At 29.1% G+C, this 22,302-nt stretch overlaps 1 protein-coding gene across 1 annotated transcript in view; it reads left to right on the top strand.

Moving 5' to 3' along the window:
- LOC136974706 (attractin-like protein 1) overlaps positions 1-22,302 on the top strand; it is a 77,367-nt gene that overhangs the window by 20,165 nt on the left and 34,900 nt on the right. The window contains exons 7-11 of the mRNA XM_067269645.1: positions 897-1,051; positions 4,879-4,966; positions 6,519-6,583; positions 13,251-13,403; positions 14,981-15,144. Coding sequence (XP_067125746.1) covers positions 897-1,051; positions 4,879-4,966; positions 6,519-6,583; positions 13,251-13,403; positions 14,981-15,144 — 625 coding nt within the window. The remainder of the gene's footprint in view (positions 1-896; positions 1,052-4,878; positions 4,967-6,518; positions 6,584-13,250; positions 13,404-14,980; positions 15,145-22,302) is intronic.

The following is a 22,302-nucleotide window of genomic DNA, read 5'->3' on the forward strand; positions in this document are numbered from 1 at the left end:
TGAGAATGGACTAAAGCAGATCACTTTCTATCTATCTATATAAATAAATAAAATATAACGTTCGTTTGTTCCTACCAATTCCTTTGAAATTTTGACACAACGTTGCATTCGAATACGCACGTGTTTTTATATAATATACATGTCGAAATTCCTCCCACTGGGGAGGGGGAGATGGACAGGATTATGGCTTACCGTGAAGAATTTGGCTTCTATTATACTATTTTAGATGCGGTTTTTTGCGTTTTTAATTGCGTTTTAATAGGTAACGTCAACAGAATATACACTAAATAGGAATTTTTCGATATTTCCTTGCGGGGAGAGGGACAGGATTAAGGCTTACTGTGAAGAACTCTGCTTTTATTATACTATTTTAAACGCGTTTTTGATTGTGTTTTAATACGGTACGTCAAGAGAATGTACTGTACACTAACAAGTAAGAAGGGATTTTTTGAAATTCCCCCCACGGGGGAAGTGTTACACATTTATAATAGATACATTTTGAGCCACAACAACGCTGGCCGGGTCAGCTAGTATTTTATATTGATTACAAAGTTCTGAATACTAATGCAGAAATTTGCATCAGTATAAAATATCTGCCTGGCAGCAACAGAATCTGCTAGAATGTAAAAATTGACTTCATTTTCATATAGATCAAAATTAATTGAAAATATCTTTTATTAACTACAAAATTTGAAAACTTAGAAATTTATTATAAATATGCATGTAAATGAAAATTATGAAACAACAAATATTTTGGACATTTTATTAATTTTTCGTTGTAATTTTTAGATCAAGATTTTCTTCATATATTTTAAATGATTAGTCTAAAATAATTTAGACTTTAACTTTTTTTGAATTAGATTTAATTAATAAATTAAAAAAATTATTTTGAATAGGAAATTGTTAACTCCTAGTCATTCACATCGTTACCTACACAGTGCAGTTATTCATCATGGCTTAATGCTTGTGTTTGGTGGAAATATATATAATGGTACATCTCATAGCAGTGGCGACCAGTGCTTTTCTTCTGATTTTTTAGCATATGATTTAGGTAAATGATCTTATTTTACAATTATTTTAAGATTAATTCTTATATCTATGCATTATATATATATATTAAATATATAAGTGTAATAGAAATTTTTTTTTTTTTTTTGGCATCTTTTAATTCATACAAAATTTTGAGAGGGCACTTAAAATTCCTATAACCACTATATAACCACTAAATTTGTTCTGGTTACAGATGACATTTATGTAATTTGCATTCACTTGAATTGTCTATATTACAATTGTTGGTGATTCCTCTATTTTATGTGATTTTTAGCTTACTTTATTTATATATACCTATAAATATTGTATATATAAAAGAACAAGATGCAAACATCACTGATATTAAATGTAATCATTAGTTCACATTTAATGTATTATTCATTTGGAAGAAGACTGTCATATCTCAAAAATCATTGTTTTTTTATAATTTGTAAAAATTTGTATTTTTGTAAGAAAGATGTTACAAATTAAACTTGCTTGGTTGCAGACAAATAGCAGAACTTATGACATTTATTTCCCAATTAAATACAGCTACTTTTGTATTTTTTGTTTTTTAATGTAAAAGTAAAATGGTGATTTTTGAGTTGTGATGCTTTTCTTCCAAATAAATTATATGTATTATTGAAGTTTCTAACAGTCTATAGTGCTTTAACAATATGGAAGACCTGTAACTAGTTGTGCAGGATGTATTGAGTTATTACTCTACTATATGATCATTGATCTGGAAAAACTTAATTCAGTAAGGCTTTGAAATGAAGGATATCAGAAAAGTGATGTTGGACTTGTACTAAATTTTGATATTAAAAGTATCCTAATATATAATATATAAAAAAAATGTCTATATTTATAGTATTTTATTCTGAAATGAGATTTAAATAAAGTAGGATTCTAATCAATTAGGAATAGTTTTTCAATGAAGTATTTTTAAAATAAACCATTTTAGCAGTTATATTATTTAATAAATAATAATTTAAAATTTAATACAATTGAATTGAATTTGAAAGTGTATGTAATCTGTAGAATAATGGATTTACTTAAATTATCATTTAACTTGTAAATTATAAAAACATTACTTTTTCACTCTAAATTAACATGTCATTAACATATTCTGTACATTATGCTATCATAAAAATGACCAAGCTGTAAAAAAATTGTCAAAGTTTATATGCATTTGTGAAACATTTTTCACATGGCTTTGGAATATGTCTATCAAATCAGAATTATTTTTGTTTCCCCAGAACTTTGAATGAATAAGAGTGGTCTTATCACTTACATTTACCTAATTAGTTCAGAAAAATTATAGAATTATGAATAAGTTAATTTATCTTTGCAAAAATTAAACAAAAAATGATGATATATATTTTTTATATCACATTGATTACACTGAAAATAGCATGTCAGGTCTGTTCACAAATCCTTTATTGCTGTCAGACATAAGTATTGTAATGATAATAAAATGTATTCTATTTATATATAAAATTATTTATTAACTAAGTAAAGCAGGATCTTGTTTATCAGTATTTCAATTTATATTTTTGAAAATTAAATTAAATATAGAAACTGTATGTAGTGTATAAGCTTATTTAATTGGAAGGATACACACAAGAAGAAAGTCTGAGAATCTAGGAACTACAAAATATTAACAAAAGAAAAAAGAAAACAAATTCACATATATTTGCTGATAAGCATTGGTGTAGCCAGGGTTTAGTAGAGGCCAGCCTGACACAAAATTGAATTATTTCAATTATTTTATTTACCATTCTACAATATAGTTCACTGTCTTTAATCTGGATCTAGACCAGGGGTGGCTGACAGTTTTGCCTTCGGTCATTAATTTTAACACACGGGCTTGCTGTTGACTTTTTTTTTTTATTTTTTAGGCGTTGGTATTAGAAGTTAAGTAGCTAATATTGAGAGATTAATCACAGGCTGCATAAATTCATTAAGCGGGCTGTATATTGACCATGCCTGATCTAGACTTTCAGTGGGTACACTACACCCAATTAAATTAGCTTCAACTTTCTATTTCTTTTTGCAAATCGGCTCAACACTTTTTTGGCTGTAATTTTCTGGGGAGGGGCACCAGGTTAACTGGGAGAGGTGTGCCCACCCATGCCCCTTCCTGGCTACGCCCATGCTGATAAGCCCAGTCTTCTTGTTCAAATTCTAGAAGTCTACATTCTAAAACAGTTCTAAAATCAAATCGTTTTTTTAGTCAAATTTAAAATTTTGAATCATCTCAAAAACTTGTGATGCAGTTCTACTGACATTGGACACTACACTAAACACTAAACAGGAAACTAATTGAAATAAATGATATTTTATAATTAGAATAAAAACTGAAATTTGGAAGTGGATAAACCAGTATTCTACTTCCAGCATAGTACAGAATATAATTTATAGTATCATGGAAGTAGAGGGCTGGTTTATTCACTTCCATATTTCAGTTTTGACTCTATAAGAAGCCATCTATTTCTGTTTGTGTTGAAATTTCTGTTGTACTTCATTCACAAGTAGTGTTACTATCTAAGAAGATTTTCTGTATTATCACTGGATATATATATGTGGGTTTGGCATTTTATGTCAATATATAACCGATACAAAATTGTATTCCATTACAGCATTTTGATTTTATTTTGCTGTATAAAGTCCCCAGCAATGTATAACAAAATACAATGATGTTTAGATTGATATACAGTAGTGAACCGAAAATCAGAATCAATTGGGGACTGGGGTTGTTCAGATTAGGGATTTGTTTTGATTACGGTTTATGTACGAAAAAATATATTAACCTGTCCGATGTTCAAATTTTTCTCCGTTGCGTGTCGCTTCCTGTTGAATTTTTCTCCGTTGCGTGTTGCTTCGTATTGAATTTTTGTCGATTTTAAGCCTAACGAAAATTTTTATAATAATAATCGAGGCTATCGTATCGTTAAAAATTATTTCTGCATTTTGTACAAACAAAATAAATATATTGAAGAATATAAAAACATGAAAATTATACTTTAGAAGTAAATTTAGTATCAAAAACGTTCGATTCAGCACGACACAGTCCGACTGAAAATCGTGCCGATTATCAGGGTGCCGATTTACGAGTCTCTACTGTATTTATAATATAATGAATGATGCATATTAATAAAAATTTTGTAACTAGTTGAACTTTGTAATTACAACTTCACAACTTTCAGTTGTAGATCAAGTAATATCTCTGAAATTTAATTAGGCCATACCTGTTAAGTTGAAAACACAAATTCTATAATTAAATATTATTATTTATAAAGTAAAACAAAGGATAGTATTTATATAATTGTGTTTTTTTATTATTACTATTACAATTATTTATATACAGTAGCAAACCGAAAATCGGAATCAATTGGGGACTGGGGTTGTTCAGATTAGTAATTTGTTCTGATTACCAATTATGTACGAAAAAATACATTAACCTGTCCAATGTTCAAATTTTTCTCCGTTGCGTGTCGCTTCGTGTTGAATTTTTGTCGATTTTCAGCCTAACGAAAATTTTTATAATAATAATCGAGGCTATCATATCGTTAAAAATTATTTCTGCATTTTGTACAAACAAAATAAATATATTGAAGAATATAAAAACATGAAAATTATACTTTAGAAGTAAATTTAGTATCAAAAACGTTCGATTCAGCACGACACAGTACGACTGAAAATCGTGCCGATTACCGGCGATTCCGATTACCGGGGTTCCGATTAACAAGTCTCTACTGTATTTATTTATTATAATAAGTACTCAGTATCATGTTTTAAAATATTTTGATTTCTGATGAATGAATAATTAATTTTATTATTTTTTAGAATGTGATGCTTGGACAACTTTAGAATTTCCAACAGATCAACAAAAGAATATTGTGCGATTTGGTCATACTGCAGTTCTTTACAATGAGTATGTTTAAAGCTTTCATTTTATTAATTTACATAATTAAATTTTTAATAATCTTTGCAAAAATAAATATAATTGTAATATGAAATAAAAATTTACATACAGACAAGACATTAAAATTTATATGTATAAAGTATAGTGTGATGAATTTAAAGCTCTAAAATATTTTGAAATGTTATTATAAACAGTATGTAATCATTAAAAGTGTGTTGTGAACAGTGTGTTGTAAATGAGTAATTTTATTTTCTGTTTATAAATTTCTTGGTTTTTCTTCTCTAACAAAGCTTCTATTTTTAAAGCTTTGTTATTTTTAAATAAATTTAAAATTAATAAATTAAATATTAAATTATAGAAATTTATATAAAAGTAGGAAATTTTAACTTAGACAAATATCATACTCAATATACAGTGGAACTCGCTTAATGAGCACCTTGCATAATGAGCAAAACAAATTGTAAAAATTTGCCTCGCTTAATGAGCAATATTTTGCATAACGAGTGATGAGGAGAGGGGAAGTCCTGGATTGTGTGCATGTGGCATGCTTCATCAGTCTGTGTTTAGCACTCGTTCCGCTAGCATCTTAGTGTTGCTTGTAATCACACATTTTTCCAAACTTGTATTTACACATATTACTTATAAACATCATCAACCATAACCCATTATATAATAGACATGTCAAACGATATGCCAAATTCTTGGGTCATTAAATGTAATGACTGATTCCAAATTAAATTTTAAAAATGTCCAAATTAAAAATTAACTATTTATAATTATTAAATTTAATACGAGATGAAAACATAACTACCTACCTTTAGTCAAATTAATTAATTTCTAATATTTAATTATAGACTTTACATAATCCAAGAATTTGGCATATTGTTTGGAGTGTTTATCAAACATATTAGCTGTGATTTTTTTTTTTGTTTCCTCAAATTGAATTCTCATTCCAGAATGGTTCATTCTACACTAGAAGAAAAGATGATGATGATGATTCACGCTCCTTAACAGTGTATATTGTACAATTTTTTTGAATAAATGTTATACATAAAACATTTGAGCATATTTTTGGCGTGGAACGCATTATTGTATTTTACATTAATTTCTATGGGAAAAATTGTTTCGCCTAACGAGTGTTTTGCATTACAAGTAAGACTTTGGAACGAATTATGCTCATTAAGCGCGGTTTCACTGTAATTTAAATATTCTCTACTTTTCTGAATTGAAATGTTTCTGTTAGAAGACTTAATATTTATATTTAATAATTATCTTATTTTAAGATATTTAAGTTAAATTATCTTTTAAAAGTTTTTTAGACTTGATAAAACAATGAATGAACATTGCATAAACAAAATTATCAGTTGAGCTTTTATTGTTGTATCAGGAAAACTTGGTACAATATTTCTGAGCAACTTCTTAGAATTTTGAAGTCTTCATGCACTTTAAAATGCTTTGACAACTAAATAACAATTAATATATTGGTAACCTAATTAAAAAATTGCATTTTATAATAAAGTTTTATTATAAATATTGAAATAATAATAATTAATTTTTTTAGATCTATGTATGTCTTTGGAGGATTTAATGGACAAATGTTGAATGACATTCAAAGATTTTCACCTGGTAAATAATTTTTTAAATGTGTTTAAAATTTATTGGTTAATTAAACAATTTCAGCACTTTTTAGATTATAAATTTGTGATAAATTTGAAATTTTGTAATATTTTACTTGCAATTTAATTTTTAAATTTAGATGCTATAAATATAGAAACAATTTTCATAAATGGAAATAATGTAAGTGGTTTCCATTTATGAAAATGCAAATGTTTGAAATGCTTTTTTTTATTTTTTAAATATCATGTCAAAAATTTTTCAATTTATAAATTAAAACTTCTATATATAATATGATAGGAAATACATTTTGAATTTCATAAACTTAAAAGAACATAACATGAGATTATACATATAAAAAAATTAATTATACATATTAGTCAGATATAGGTTAATGCAAATAATGATATAGGTTAATAGGAATAATGATATAGGTTGAAGCAAGATGGTTCAACATGAAAAATTTAGTTTAAAATATAGAATATTTTTTGACTTTTTGTAATGAGATACAGAGTGTCACAAATCTTAGATAGCCTATTGTATTGTGCAATAACAAGTTTACATTTGTATGTGAAGGATGCAGATTATAAATTCAACAGGTTATGGATCATATGTCAGATTGCAGATATATGCTTTCTTTAAATGTTTTAGAGCTTCGTTTAGGTTATGTGCAGCTTCTGCAACTTAACAGCAGTCATATCATTGTATAATTTTTTTTTTATTTATAATAATGGAAAAACAATTAGATGTAATAAACTCCTTGAATAAACATTTTTGTTACTCAGTGCAGTTTTCTTTATGGCTTAGCTGATTGTATTTGTTAAACAAGTAGAAAAAAATATCTTTTGTTGGTATATACAAATAAGATTTTTCTTTCAGAAAGTTTTTTGGTGACTAATTGTGTTTTATCTTGTATCACAAATTTTGGACTTTTCTGCTTATAATAAATTTTATCTTCTAAATGTATAATAAAAAGTAATTACATTTAAGTAATTAATTCAAACTTTTATTTATTAGAAAAAAATTTGAGTTTACTATTAATCAAGTCTGACAGTAAATTGTACAAAAATTCTAAAAGTTAAGTTTATTTATAGTGATGATAAAGGATTTTTTTCAATAAAAGAATTAAGTAGGCAAAGAAATTTTTTTTTTTTTTGATAAAAATCTAATTGAATGATCCTTATACAAAAGATGACCATAAATACAGAAAATTATTTAAATAGTAAATCAAACTATTACAATCTATCTGTACAATGTTCTAGAACAGGGCTTCTTAAACTTTTTTTATTCATGACTCCATTTATGATTGTGATTTTTTTCACAACTCAAAAAATATAAAATAAAGATATATAAATATTTTGTGATGATTTATTGATTAGGTAACAATATATATACATATGAAAAAATATAGTTTTAGAATTTGTTTAAAAACATACAAAAATATAAAATTAAAAATTGCACAAAAAGTTGTAAAATTGTATTTATTATAGTTACAAAAATTATATACCCTATTTTTCATCAAAACTGCATTTTTTGCAATAACATAAATAAAAGAGAATATTAGGCAAAATATATCATTGCTGGTATATATTCGAGCCCGGGCATTTTGGCCGTCTTAGTTTGTTCGAATACATTCGAGCGCAGCCATTAAATGGTTAAGTATACAAAAATTAAAGGAAAATTGTTTTTTAATGAGACAGATGTGCTTGCTTTTTACTGTATAACAAACTAAATCTTGGTGCAATGTTTGACACTGCTGGACATAAAATCTCTTCAACATTTTTTAGCAATGAATGATATTGAGATTTGATATCTGTTAAAGCTGAAAAAGTAATTTCACATAAATATGTGGTGTTGAATGGCAGAAGAACATTTTCAAACTCTCACAAATTATTTTCAATATTTTGCATTAAAATTTCGCAACCCCAAGATTTCACTAAGCGACCCATAGTTTAAGAAGCCCTGTTCTAGAATATGTCTGCCTAATCTTAAAATTTTTATTGTTCATAAGTGTTTGAGTAGTGTTTTTGGATACAAGTGACTAATCTGTTTTCAATGTACTCAGTTACATAATTGTCCTGGTTTACAACTCCTTTTAATTCCATAAAAAATGAGTTTGGTGGTTCTTGTGATGCAGCTTTAAGCAAGGTCAGCAACTTTTGTCTAAATTTTGGTTTACAGCACAGCTTTATCTTGTGATTGGGTATTTCTCTTTTCTTTACAAAGTAAGCTAGGAGGCATGATAAGATAGCATCTTTTGTTGTGTATGATTACATGAAGTATGAAAGGAGCATTGTGAGAGTGAACCTGATTTTCTTTTGTTCTTATTATTTATTTTTGTTTGTTTATATTTTGGGGATATTGTATAGTTTAGCATGATTACTAAACACTCCTGATTGAAAAAAAAAATTAAAAGCATCTTATTGTTCAACCTGTTGCTACAGAGAACACCATTATCATGTGACTTCTGAACTTCTGGTATAACTTTGAAACAAGCAAAAACATATCATAAATGTAATTTTATTTCATCTTTAAATAATAATTACAGAATTGTCAGAACTAGAGTTGCTGCTAACAGGGAACATAAAGTATAGATCCAAGTTGGATATATACTGTACATGAGGTATATGAGGTAGATGGCAGTTGTAACATTACTATACCAGTAGATATAAATAGATGGATGAGGTGAGAATATCAAGGAGAAGTTTGCTAGTGCTGCTGAGTGAGAACAGTGGTGGCCATCTTCTTGGCAGCCATATTTGACTTAACCACCTTGGCCATCAGATCAGTAATTTACATGTATGGGTCTATATTTTGTATATACTCTCATGCCAAAAATAGTTGTTAATCTGATGCTGATTGAGAGAGGTACTGAGAACTGATTATAGAATTGCTTACATAAATATTAATTACTGTGACTTAATGTTCTTGTATTATTGTTTGTATTAGTCATATAATTTTGATTATTAATACATTGTTTAATTTATTACTAAGACATTATGACATTTAATAATTTTTGTATTTATAAGCATAATAATATCTTTGTGTTTTTTTATTGAATAATCCATTATCTTTTACATTGTTGTTGATTAATGCTACTGTACAATGTTTTTAAAAAACAATTTTTTCTTGGTTTATCATGGAGAGATCAAATCTGTATTTCCAACCAAACAGTATTTCTGGTTGCTTTTGTAGAGAGTAGACAATTGCTGCTATTTCCTCCATTCTTGACCTGTGTTCATGTTTGGTGCTGACTACTGCCTTCTCTTCATATGTGCTACGTCAATCTGTCTATCACTATTTTTTTCATAATTTTGTCTTAAGCCATATTTTTAGACTAACAAATTGAAATTGAGATCACTTTTGGTATTAAGTATATGTTTTAGGCTGCATTTGTCTTTGTTTTCTAATTTCACTTTTATTTGGCCAAAAACATAAATTTCTACTGCTGTCACAATCTAGCGATGCAACAAATATTCGGTTACTATTTGGTATTCTGCTTATTTTTCGCTATTCAGCCGAATATTTAAATCACTATTTGGCTGAATACCAAATATTTAATCACTATTCAGCTGAATACTGAATACCTAAAAACAGGGGTAAAAAATAACAAAAACACAGTAAATTAATCATTTTGGTATTTAGATTTAATGTTATTGGTTAGTGTTGTTTGTTTATGTTTATTTATAACTTATAACCTGCACAAAATAAAAAAACAAAATAATATTAGTCACATGCAGGGTTGCCATTTGCAACATATGAAAAAACTTGGGTCTGGATAGGAAAAAACCCAGATGGGGATTTTAAAAACCCAGATTATTTATCCAGAAAAATTCATGATTAAAATATCATTATAAATACTTTATCTAGTACATTCATGCCGTTATAATTATAGACATTATAATACAAATTTAAAAAACCATTTATTACCTAATTTACACATTTGTTATGTTATTTCACAGCTACTCTGTTCTTTTTCCATTAGCAGTACTGCACAATCTTTATGCTCTTCTTGTCACTTCTTATACCTTTGGTGGCAAACTCTTTGTACTGCATCTCTAATTAGTTCAGGTTCGGGTTCATACAGCAAACAGCTAAGGTTTTTCCTACTGATCGCTTGTTTAGCAAGCAACCTGTTTTTTGATGATTCAATAGTTAAATTAACTCCAGTGTTTTCAAAATTGCTGTATTAATTTCAAAATACGCGTAAGCCATCTGGATTTTTAAGTAGCTGGAGTTAAGATGTTGCTGTTTGTGTCGCAATAGCAAATTATTGTGGGGTATGATTTTATAGCTTGAGCAAGTGCTTAAGTGTATCTGAGTGTTTTTAACTCCACGTGATTCAGGATTCAGTCAACAAAGTACCATGCTTTTCATTTTTGTTTATAAAATTAAAATTTTTTATTATTTAAGTCATTTTATATTTATTGAAATAAAAGATGTCTCAGATATCTTTTATTTCAATAAATATAAAATGACTTATATTATTATCCTGTTTCTTATGAAAATTTATCTTCAGAACCTTTGGAGAAAAATGGCAATTTCTCCAATGATGACATTTTTCTTTCCAACAGTGACTACAAATCAGACTGCAATCAGTCTATGATAGTGAAGCAGATGCCAGAGTTACCGGCAAACACAGAATCAGCTGTCATCAAATTCTGTATAATTTACTATGTAAAAATGGAACCACCAAATGGTATAAAGAACCAATGTTTATACTAGAAATGACTATAACCTTACTGTGTATTAATTTTTTTTTTCTGTTGATTTGTTGTAAAATATAATGTTTAGCTGCTTAACTTTTAAAAGGATAGTGTAATTTGATGTTTAATGATCTTTTTCTTAATTCTTCCCTATTATCTGACATTTTTGCTTATACGACATTTTGCCCGCCCGTTTAGGTCGGATAAGCCAGACTCTACTGTATATGTAAAGTCATATTTAAAAAAAACTCATATTTTACGAAAATTGGAAAAAAACAACCTAGAAACCTAGAGAAGGTTGAAAAACCCAGATCTGGGTTTTAAAATCAAGGAGTGGTAACTCTGATCACACGTATTCACAATTTATAATTACAAAGATCAGCACACATACACACCTATTCATTCGAAAATCGTCACACATCTGAGGGTCTGACCCTGCCTATCCTTCTTTTTAAGTGCTTGTCTTTGCTCTTCCCTTTCTCTTTCCTCTATCGCTTTAGTCCACACATTATGATGTATGCATAGGCATACATCATAATGTGTGCGCACAATACTTTCTATTCGTCACTTTTCCATCGTAGATTTTCCATTTTACAATTACGTGATTCGTAGCCTGGTGATAATGGAGAAAAGAGACAGGTAGGACGTCTGTATAAGTCACAGTTATGATTTCACAGATTCGGGACAACTCGGTAGCTTGAACGACTCCAGGCTTTTGTCCATGCACGCTAAGTGACTTTCATTACAAGCATTTAGCTTTCCGAAGTCTATGAGAACAATTATTTGGCATTGATGGCCACAAATTTCGCGTCAATAAGCTGCCTCAACTTGTTTGATTATGTTATCAACTCAATTTTATATTTATTTTCACATTTTCACTTTGCGGTCTTTCTCTGTTCTTTTTCCGTTATTTACACATGTAGGTCATTTCATTGTTATCCACCTTTGATATCATCACTTATCACATACTGCCATGATGCTCTTGTCTGTCCACTACAACTGTCAAGAATTAACGCGATTGGCGAAGCGTAGTGACAGTGGGCCAATAGAGAGCAGGGTGCTTGCCATAATGCGGTTTGCACACCAATTTTCATACGTGCATTAATCAAACCGAATAATTTGGCCAAATATTCAGTATTCGGTCTGAGGCCAAATATACTATTTGTTGCAACACTAGTTTTAGTCTATCCAGGATTTTGTTAATCTACCTCCAATTGAAACCAGTCACAAAATGTCTAACAATGTCTGATTTTCTTCCCATCTAAATGAAGTACACGAAATCGATTTTTTACCAACTATCTTACTGTTTATCTCCTGTTATTATGATGATTTTGAAGAAAATTACATATCTGAAAGCAGACTACTTCTGTTTTCTTATTTATTCAGTTTATTCTCATGCATGCATTATGAATTCAAGAATGCACTGAACTTTTTGCATTTTGCATTTTTTATAATTATTGTTATCTTACATTAAGTGCTTTTGAGAAATTAATCCTTCATCATTAGAATTTTTCTACGTATAATGTATAAATATTTTTTTATATTAGTTTTAAAATCAAGGATGAAATTTCTAAAGAAAAATTGAAGCTAGAAGTAATTATTAATAACTATAAAGCATTATTTTAATATGTTATATGTACTGATTTGTATAAGATAACTGAAAGATATATGTGTATTATATGTATATATTTTTAAAATGTTTGTATTGTAAATATTTTTTAAAACTTTGTTTGAAATTTTTAAAAATTTAACTTTTGATTGTCATTTGTGGATTTGAAATTCTATTATTTCATTTAATTATGCAGGATTATATAAATTTATCTTATTTTTTTCCTTATAATAATAACAGTTTACCTTTTCATTGGAAAGGAGCAATTAATATGACTGAAATTATTTGCAACCTAAATAGTGTTTATTTATAGAATATATTTTTTATAATTTATTAATTAAAAAATGATTATTTTTATATTTAGGAAGTTGTAAACAATATCATAGTGCTGATGCTTGTGAAAAATCTGCATTAGGTGTTAAATGTGTCTGGAATTACGAAATGAGTTTATGCCAGTTGTTTTCAGTTATTCCATATCATGTTAAAGCATACCGTACATCATGTTATCAAAGAGGAGGTACGTTTATAAATATTGTTTTCTTTTTTATTGTTTTATATACAGTAATTAAAATGAAATTTATGTATTTGCTTAATACTGTAACCTTATGAGTAGAGATGTAACCAATACCAATCTGATACTGATATATTGACTTATCAGAATTGGTTTGTTTTACAAACTGATGTTCCAGTCTTTTTTTCAATATGCATCTTTGATAACATTTTGCCAGGCATTTGAACATGGGATGGACGTACTGTGCTATAAAACTAATCCACAGTAGATAGAATGCCCTTTCTGTGTTTGATTTGCCATTGATTGCCATATAACATACAGTTGTTGCTTTTGGCAAACACCAGCTTGGTAGTGGTGCTACTTTGCAGGAGATTTTTATTCGAACAATCGAACCGATTGTGACAATCAGTTTGTGAGATGAATGTGCTTACATACCTTGGTTTCATCTAGGTGACTAGCAGATAAATAAGTAAAGCCAATTATATAGTTGGTTTTGTATGATACAGATTATGTCATTGGTTTGCTTACTTACAGTTTTATAATGTTTCTGGTGATATGCTGGTTGCTATCAGGCACACCAATCTTAAGGAAAGGTTAGATAATGACTTACCAACTACTGGTGACATTTGTTGCTACCAACCAACCAATTGATAAGCATTTCCAAATAGACTCGTAGCTGTTGGTCACTTGTTAGATGCACACTCTATATAATCAGAAATACAACAGTGTGTAGGTTAAATCCTAATGGCTTACTGCAGACCTTGTCTACAGTAAGCTGAAAGAAGACTATAAATTGATTTGTAAACTTTTATTTCTTTACAAGGGTGTCGCTGGGGGGGCAGGAGGGGCAGCTGCCTTCTCCTAGAAATTCGAAAAAATTATTTAAATGCTAAGTTTTAATTAAAATAATCTTCTTAGGCTTCTTGTAAGTTTAAAAAAATGTTTTAATTAAGATATTTCTTTTCCGGTACATAGTAAATGATTAAAACTTTATGAATCGTTTTTATTTTACCTACATACAGTTCATATCTTCTATCAATTTACATTATCTTGCTCCCCTGGCCCATTGGCTGGCGTCGTCCTTGTTTCTTTGTTTGAATTTGAATGGTTAGTGAATATTCTCTAATTCAATGAGTTTTTATGCTTTCATATATTACAACACCTTTAAAATATAGATAGAAGGGGATATAGGACTGGATCAGTTAGAAAATTATTGGTATTGGTACAATCACTACAAAACTACTGGTGTAAATTAATATAAATAACCTCAACTAAATGTAAATACTAATAAATCAGCAAAAATAAAAGAGATAAACTGAAAACAAACACTTTAAAAAAAATTTTAAATGGTCATTCTCAGGTTCAAAGAATGCAGATATAAATGAATTAGTTTGTTTATATCTGCATTCTTTAAACCTGAGGATGACCATTTAAAATTTTAAAAAATGTTTATCTCTTTTATTTTTGCTGGTTTATTGGTGTTTATGTCTAGTTGAGGTTATTTATATTGGTATTGTATTGTATTGGCAGAATTTAGTACTGTTATTGTATCTAATTATGAGTATTTATATTTTTAATATTAGCAAATGTTACATATCTCTGTGGACAGCAAACGTTATGTCCAAGCTGTATTGCGAATACTTACAATTGTGTTTGGTGTGGAACGTCATGGTGTGGAAAACCATGGTGTGGAAAACCATGGTGTGGAACGTCATACCATCATGGAAAATGCAATACAGGAATGAAGGTATTTTTAACTGTTAATTATCAGTAAGTGTTAAAATTATTAATCATTACCATGCAATATTATAGATTTTAATTACTTAAAATTATTAAATACGATCTGAATAATTTTGAATGTAGCCAAAGCTGGTTATAATAAAGACCAAAAACATTTATCAAAGATTTTTATTTTACCATTGGTTTCCTTAATTACTTGTTTATAGTTTTTGTGTTTGTTTAGTCATGATAATTAAGATAACAACTCAATCTGATTGAATTACAAGTATACCTCAAGTTACGTCGTTCTCGATTATACGTCGTTTGTCAAAAAAGTATATGGAAAAAAAAATCAAGTTTAAGTCATTTTATTCGACTTTACATCCGTCTGCCACAAATATTGAAGTCGTAATATCACTAGAAAAGCATTAAAAGCACATAAAATCATATTAAAATATGTACATTTACAGTAAATGTTAATATAATCATCATAAATCCTAGAGAACAAAACATGAAAACATCTGTGTTTCTGTGTTGTCTTATTTATCGGTCTTTAAGTGCCCATTATTGGCATTTTCCACCATAGTTTCAACTTACGTCGTAGTACACAAGTAAATTCGACTTGTGTCACCTTCTGGAACCAATTACCAATGTAAGGCGAGGTATACCTGTACTTATGGCCAGAGCAGGTTGAGACCTAATTCTTTTCTTCCAGAAATTTCTAAATTAAAAATTAATTTATTATATTATTAAAATACAAACTGGAAGCATATCTGCCTACCTATAGTCAAATTAATTAGTAACTAATCATTAACATAGCCCAAAAAAGCCCAATAATTCAGCAGATTGTTTGGTATTACATAATAAAGATTCTTAAAATTAGAGATTTGTTAAGTGGATTATTGGACATTTCAATAAACTGTAAATAAAGGAAATATTTTCAAATTTTACATTGTTAGCATTAATTCTTTAAAAATTAAAATACAGGGTGGGCCAGCGAAAACGAAACGGCAGAGTGTTTGTGTTCGTCCAAGCAAATCGCTTGAACAGGTTGATTTTATTCTCGAGGGGACATCTTTTGCTGTAAAGTTTTTGCGATTCTGAATACAACAGACAACAAAAAATTTTAAAAACTCATTTATTTTGTATTAACTAAACAAACATTTATTTCGAAAAAAATGTTTGTTTAGTTAATATTCAGATTCGCAAAAACTTTATTGCATAAGATGTCCCCTTGAGAGTAAAATCGACCTGTCCGAGCGATTTGCTTGGACGAACACGAACACTCTGCCATTTCGTTTTCGCTGGCCCACCCTGTATGTTTATTATTTAGAGTATTAGACTATATGTAATAAAGATTATTTTAAAATTTCCTGCAAAGCACACCAGCTTGGGAGTAGTGATGCTTTGCAGGAGATTTTGGAAATGAATGCACTTAGATACTCTGGTTTCATCTAGGTGACTTGCAATTAAATAAGTAAGCCAACAATATAGTTGGTTTCATATGATACATATTATTTCATTGGTTTGCTTACTTAGAGTCTTTCAGAAATGCTTATTGATTCAACCATTGAGACCAGGCATCATTCAAAAACACCTATAATATAATAAATATAATTACAACTTTTAACAAAGATTAAACTTTGCTTCAGTCCTTCATTCCGTTGTTTGCACCATCTGCAGTTCATAAAATCACAAAACTCACGGAGATGACCTTTCCTTGTAGGCTACTGCCTCCGTAGTAAAAAATGTAAAGTATGATAAAAGTGTCATCTGGTGTCCTAGCCACAAGTCTGGTGTGGCCAGGACACCAGATGATGCTAATGTGAGGACCGGGTTTACCCGGCCCAAAATCTTTTTTGTTCAAACCCCCTCGTGGGAAATTGTAGAAAAGGTCGAAATTCAAAGGATGTGCAGTCTTCCGCCGTCGAAAAGCACTTCCTTTCTCTCCGGATCCAAACTGAGTCACGGAGATTGAATCATCAGCGATTCACCAACTATCGCGATTGGTGATCGAAGATAACGTGACCTGTAGTATATAAGGGGGGAAAGGCTGATAACGGAGTCGCTGAAGGTCCGAAGAAGACTCACGTCCCGTCTGATTCGAGTCGAGAATCGAGGGCCAAAACCTGAGGACTCCGAAACCCGCCGCCGATGAGCTGTCACGACCGATCCTCCTGCCATCCATGCGATTATTCCTACAATTACAGCCAATACATCCTAGGAAGAGGTATGACCCCTAAATTTGTAAACTCTCTCTCTCCCCCACGGTTAGGAACTGGACACGTCAGCGTAGATCTATTTTCTATATTTTGTTTATCTGTCTAAATAAATCGTTATTTGTTTTCATCATGGTTTCATTATTTCGAATATCACCTTAACTTATTGACGAACCCACACACTTTCGCCACTCAACCTGACAAACAATTACCCAATCTTGACAAGTCGGGATATCAAAAAAATTTAGCCATCCGCGACAGTGGGGTGGGTCTTGCCGACCTGTTCACTGAAAAAAGGAGGTACGACTTCGTCCTATCTCCCAGCGTTCCCACACTTTTATCATACTTTACATTTTTTACTACAGAGGCAGTAGCCAACAAGGAAAGATCATCTCCGTGAGTTTTGTGATTTTATGAACTGCGGATGGTGCAAACAATGGAATGAAGGACTGAAGCAAAGTTTAATCTTTGTTAAAAGTTGTAATTATATTTATTATATTATTAAACATAAATTACCATTGGCCATGTTAAATTTATTTTTAATTTTATTTAAAACACCTATAATGTTTCTGGTGATTTGCTGATTGTTATCACACACTATCATACACACCAATCTTTAAGATAGGTTAAAGAATGACCTACCAACTACTGGTGACAGATCATACGCTGCTACCAATCAACCAATTGATAAGCATTTCCAAATAGACTCCTAGCTGTTGGTCACTTGTTAGGTGCACACCCTACATAATCAGAAATACAATAATGTGTATTTTTGATTATTTAGTAAAGTATACATCTTCTAAATGGTTGATGAATTTTTTTTAGTTAACAAATTACGAAGAAGATCCAAATGAATGATTTTCTATATATTCATCTTGCCAAAAGACATTAGAAATAGCATTAGAATCATTTACAGTAGAGTCTTGTACAATACAGGGATACATTCCACATTGTAGGAAATCACGTTATACGGGATATACATTATAAGACCAATTTATGCAGATTCAAGCATGTCTGTAAATTGTAATGGTTGTCGCAATATGTTAATGAGATGTGATTCAGTTTGAAATATTATTTCATTGCAAACAGACTGTTAGTGTTATACGTAACTAATTTGTTTCAAATAAAGTTTCTTTTAATAAAGGGAAGTCAAAACATAATACAGGTAACTTAATTATAAAAAAAGTTTTGTATGTGTTATAATAATATTTTTATAAGAAAAATATATATTTTAGCCATGCATATGGAAATAAATAAAATACCTGAGAAGTTGAGAAGAAAACATATAGCTCTGGATGACAAAATTAAAATTTTGGATAAATTGAAATCTGGTGCAAAAGTGGCAACCATTGCTAAAGAATTGAACTTACAAGAGTCAACAGTTTGAACAATAAGACAAAATGAAAGCAAAATACAAGCCATAATGTCTAGTACATCTTTATTAGATTTGAAGAAAGTTGCTCAAATAAAAGACATGTTAGTGCCTAAGGTAGAAAAGTGTTTGACAATATGGATTAAAGACTGTTACTAGAGAAATATACCAGTAAATAGTGTTGCCATAAAACAAAAGGCACTCAAGGTTTACCAATGTTTAAAAGATTCTGAGAGCGTTTCATCTAATGAATTGCATAAACTCAAATTTAAAGTCAGCACAGGATGGTTTGACAGATTCAAGAAGAGATTTTCTTTGTGTAATATGAGAATTGTTGGAGAAAGTGCATCAGCCAATACAGAAGCAGCTTAAAGATTTTCCAAAATTGTAGTGGAGGGCAATTATATAGTGGAACAAGTCTATAATGTTGATGAATTTGCTCTGTATTAGAAAAAAAAGCCTGGCAGGACATATATTGTGAAAAATGAGACTTCTGCTTCTGGTTTCAAGGTGTCAAAAGACAGAATAACTTTGGTTTTGTGTTCTAATGCAGCTGGAGAACATGTAATTAAGCTGATGTTAATTAATTGTACATTAAATCCACTTGTAATGAAAAATGTAGAAAAATCAACACTTCCTATTCACTGGTGAGCCTATAAAAAAGCATGGATCATATGTGAAATGTTTTGAAATTGGTTTTAGAACTGTTTTATACCGGAGGTCAAAGATTATTTACAACGAAAAAATATTAGTTTTAAAGTTTTGTTACTGATGGATAATGTGACAGGCCATCCTATAAATTTAAATCATCCTAATGTTAAAGTGATTTGTCTGTCACCCAACACAACATCAATTCTTCAACCATTGGACCAAGGGATAATACAAACATTTAAAACTTTTTATTTACATCGTACATTTGAAAATTTAAAATTTTAGAAAAAATTGATTGTAATTCGAATGCAATGGTTCCACAAATTTGGAAAGAATTTTCAATACTAAATTGCATAGAAATAATAAACATGTCTCTTAAAGAACTGAAATCGTCAACCCTCAACACCTGTTGGAAAAAGTTATGGCCAAATTTCATTATTACTGCAATTTCTCCAACTCTATCAGAAACAGATGCAGATCGTGTAATAACTGCTGGACAAAATATTGGAGAGGGTTTTGTTGATATGAATGAGACAGATATCACCGAATTAATTAATTACAATGAAGATATTAATGAAATCGAATTAATAGAATTAGCAAATTGTTCTCATTCTAGTAATGAGGAGGAAAACTCAGTCCAGACGTTTAATGTGCCAAAGCAACTTTTGAGTTTAGAAGATATAAATAAAGGGTTACAAATAGCCAAAACGTTAGAAACACATTTTATGAAAATTGATCCGTCAATAGAGCAGGTTACAGAATTTAAAAGAAAATTGAATGATTGTCTATCCCCATATTTTCAATCTAAAAATGATCTGGAGAAAGAACTGTTTTTAAATAATGATAACAATCAAGACTATGGACTATTCAAGCAATGAATCTGTACAACCAATATTAACAAAACAGTGTCGTTGGAACTTATTTGTTGATACTTCCGATAGTGAATAAATGTTAAATGAAGTACATATTTTTATTTTTATTAAAAGTTGAATAAAATTATTTTCCTCTTATATCTTTAAATGTGTGTGTATTATTATTTTTTTATAAACTGCTACTTTTTTAAACTGTCAGCTTCACTGTTCTTATATAAACAACAGGTAAGTGTGTACATTTGCTTTTCTAAACAAAAATCAGAAACTATGTGAAAATGTTAAATTTATCTTATGCGTTATATGGAACTGTTTATTGCGCTGTATGAGTACTAGTCGCAATTTTTTCATCACGTTATATGGGATTCTACTGTATTCAAAATTCATTACATGTTTTGACATGTAAGTCTTCAGATGAATGGAGACAAAGAAATATTTTGATTGATATTTGTTACAAATGTAGCATTTAGATGACTTTTTACAAATCTTACATTTCCATCAAAGATCTCAACTTATAAATGTTTTTAGTGTTATTGTGAGTCTTTTGGCAAGATGCAAATATAGTAAGCCATTCATTTGGCTATTCTTCATAATTTGTTTACTAAAGTATAATTTCTCAATGTACAATGAATAGTCTACATAATACTAGCCTTATTTATTTATTTATTTTTGATAAGTTTATTTCTATTTCTTTTCTTTCACTTTATACAGCATCTATGAGTAAAATTAAAATTATAATTCACAAAAATAATTATTTTTGTATTGTCTTGTTTTCATGGATTTCATTTATTTGTAAATATTTAAAATACATATATAAATGTTGTAGCAAGATGAATTATATTGTATTTGTACTATTTTGAAAATTTAATTTTTTTAATTACACTATTTTTCTAAATACAAGTATCCCTCACATTATGAAATTAATTGGTTCCAAACAAGTGTTGCATAAAGTGAAGCCATATAAAGCAAGTTGACTTATAGGAGAATAAATAGGACATTTCTAAAATGAAAAAATTTGTAAAATTTAGAAAGAAATGTACTTTTTCAATAATAAAATTTATAATTTAACTGGATAATCTGGAAATCTAATAATTTAACTGGATTAACTAATACATAAACAGAATCTGAATCAATCTGTTTTTGCACTTTTGATGGTTATGCAATGGTAATTGGCTATTTTCAACTCTGTTGAAGAAATTGTCATAGAACCAGAGCCTTTGTGATTAATAAAGGTAGCATAATTATGATTTTTTGGATTCTATGGATGATAGAGATTAAACACTTATAATGCCACTGCATGTTATGATGGTTGAATTACAGATACAAGTGCTAGGTGATTCAATTCAGGATATGTTTTTGAAATTGAATTATGCCAAAATTATGTAAAGTCAGATCACCTATAATAAGACATACCAGTAAAAATTATTTCTTATGTTGGTTTACTATGAAACAGTTTTAATTAAAACCGTGATATAATGCAGTTATAAATTTAAACATAATGTATTGACTCTATACGTTACCTATTACATAGATATGGATTTTCTACTTGATAGATACTTCATAGACCAATAAATATTTTCAGTTTACACTCAGATTATTGTAATTTATTTTGTTAATAATGCAATTGTAATAATTATCATCATGATTATATCATTTATATTAAGAATATAGATGATTATTACAAGCGTTTTTAGAGTTTTATGAAAGTGAATGGTGACTAACTGAAAAAACAGACATTGTTACAAATTGAATGTCAATTTTCTAGTATGCTTTGTTCCAAAGACTTGCCAGATTGGTAGTTTTGCAGATCAATTTAAGATTATGTGATACTGTAATAAATTAACAATATATCCCAAATTATTAATTATATATTTCCAATGTTTCTAAAGCATTATAGATTACAAGTGTGGATGTTCAAAATTTACACAAACCTTTGTTTGCAACACAAATAGTTTAATTACAAATGCTATTGGTTTTTTTAAAGACCATCTTTAAGTAAAATACAGAATCAAACAAAACAAAAGAATAGAATATAATATAAAAGCTTTGGAACAGTGAATACTGGTTAATTTAAA

Source organism: Centruroides vittatus, unplaced genomic scaffold (genome assembly GCF_030686945.1).
Source record: "Centruroides vittatus isolate TY-2023 unplaced genomic scaffold, ASM3068694v2 contig_355, whole genome shotgun sequence".
NCBI lineage: Eukaryota > Metazoa > Arthropoda > Arachnida > Scorpiones > Buthidae > Centruroides > Centruroides vittatus.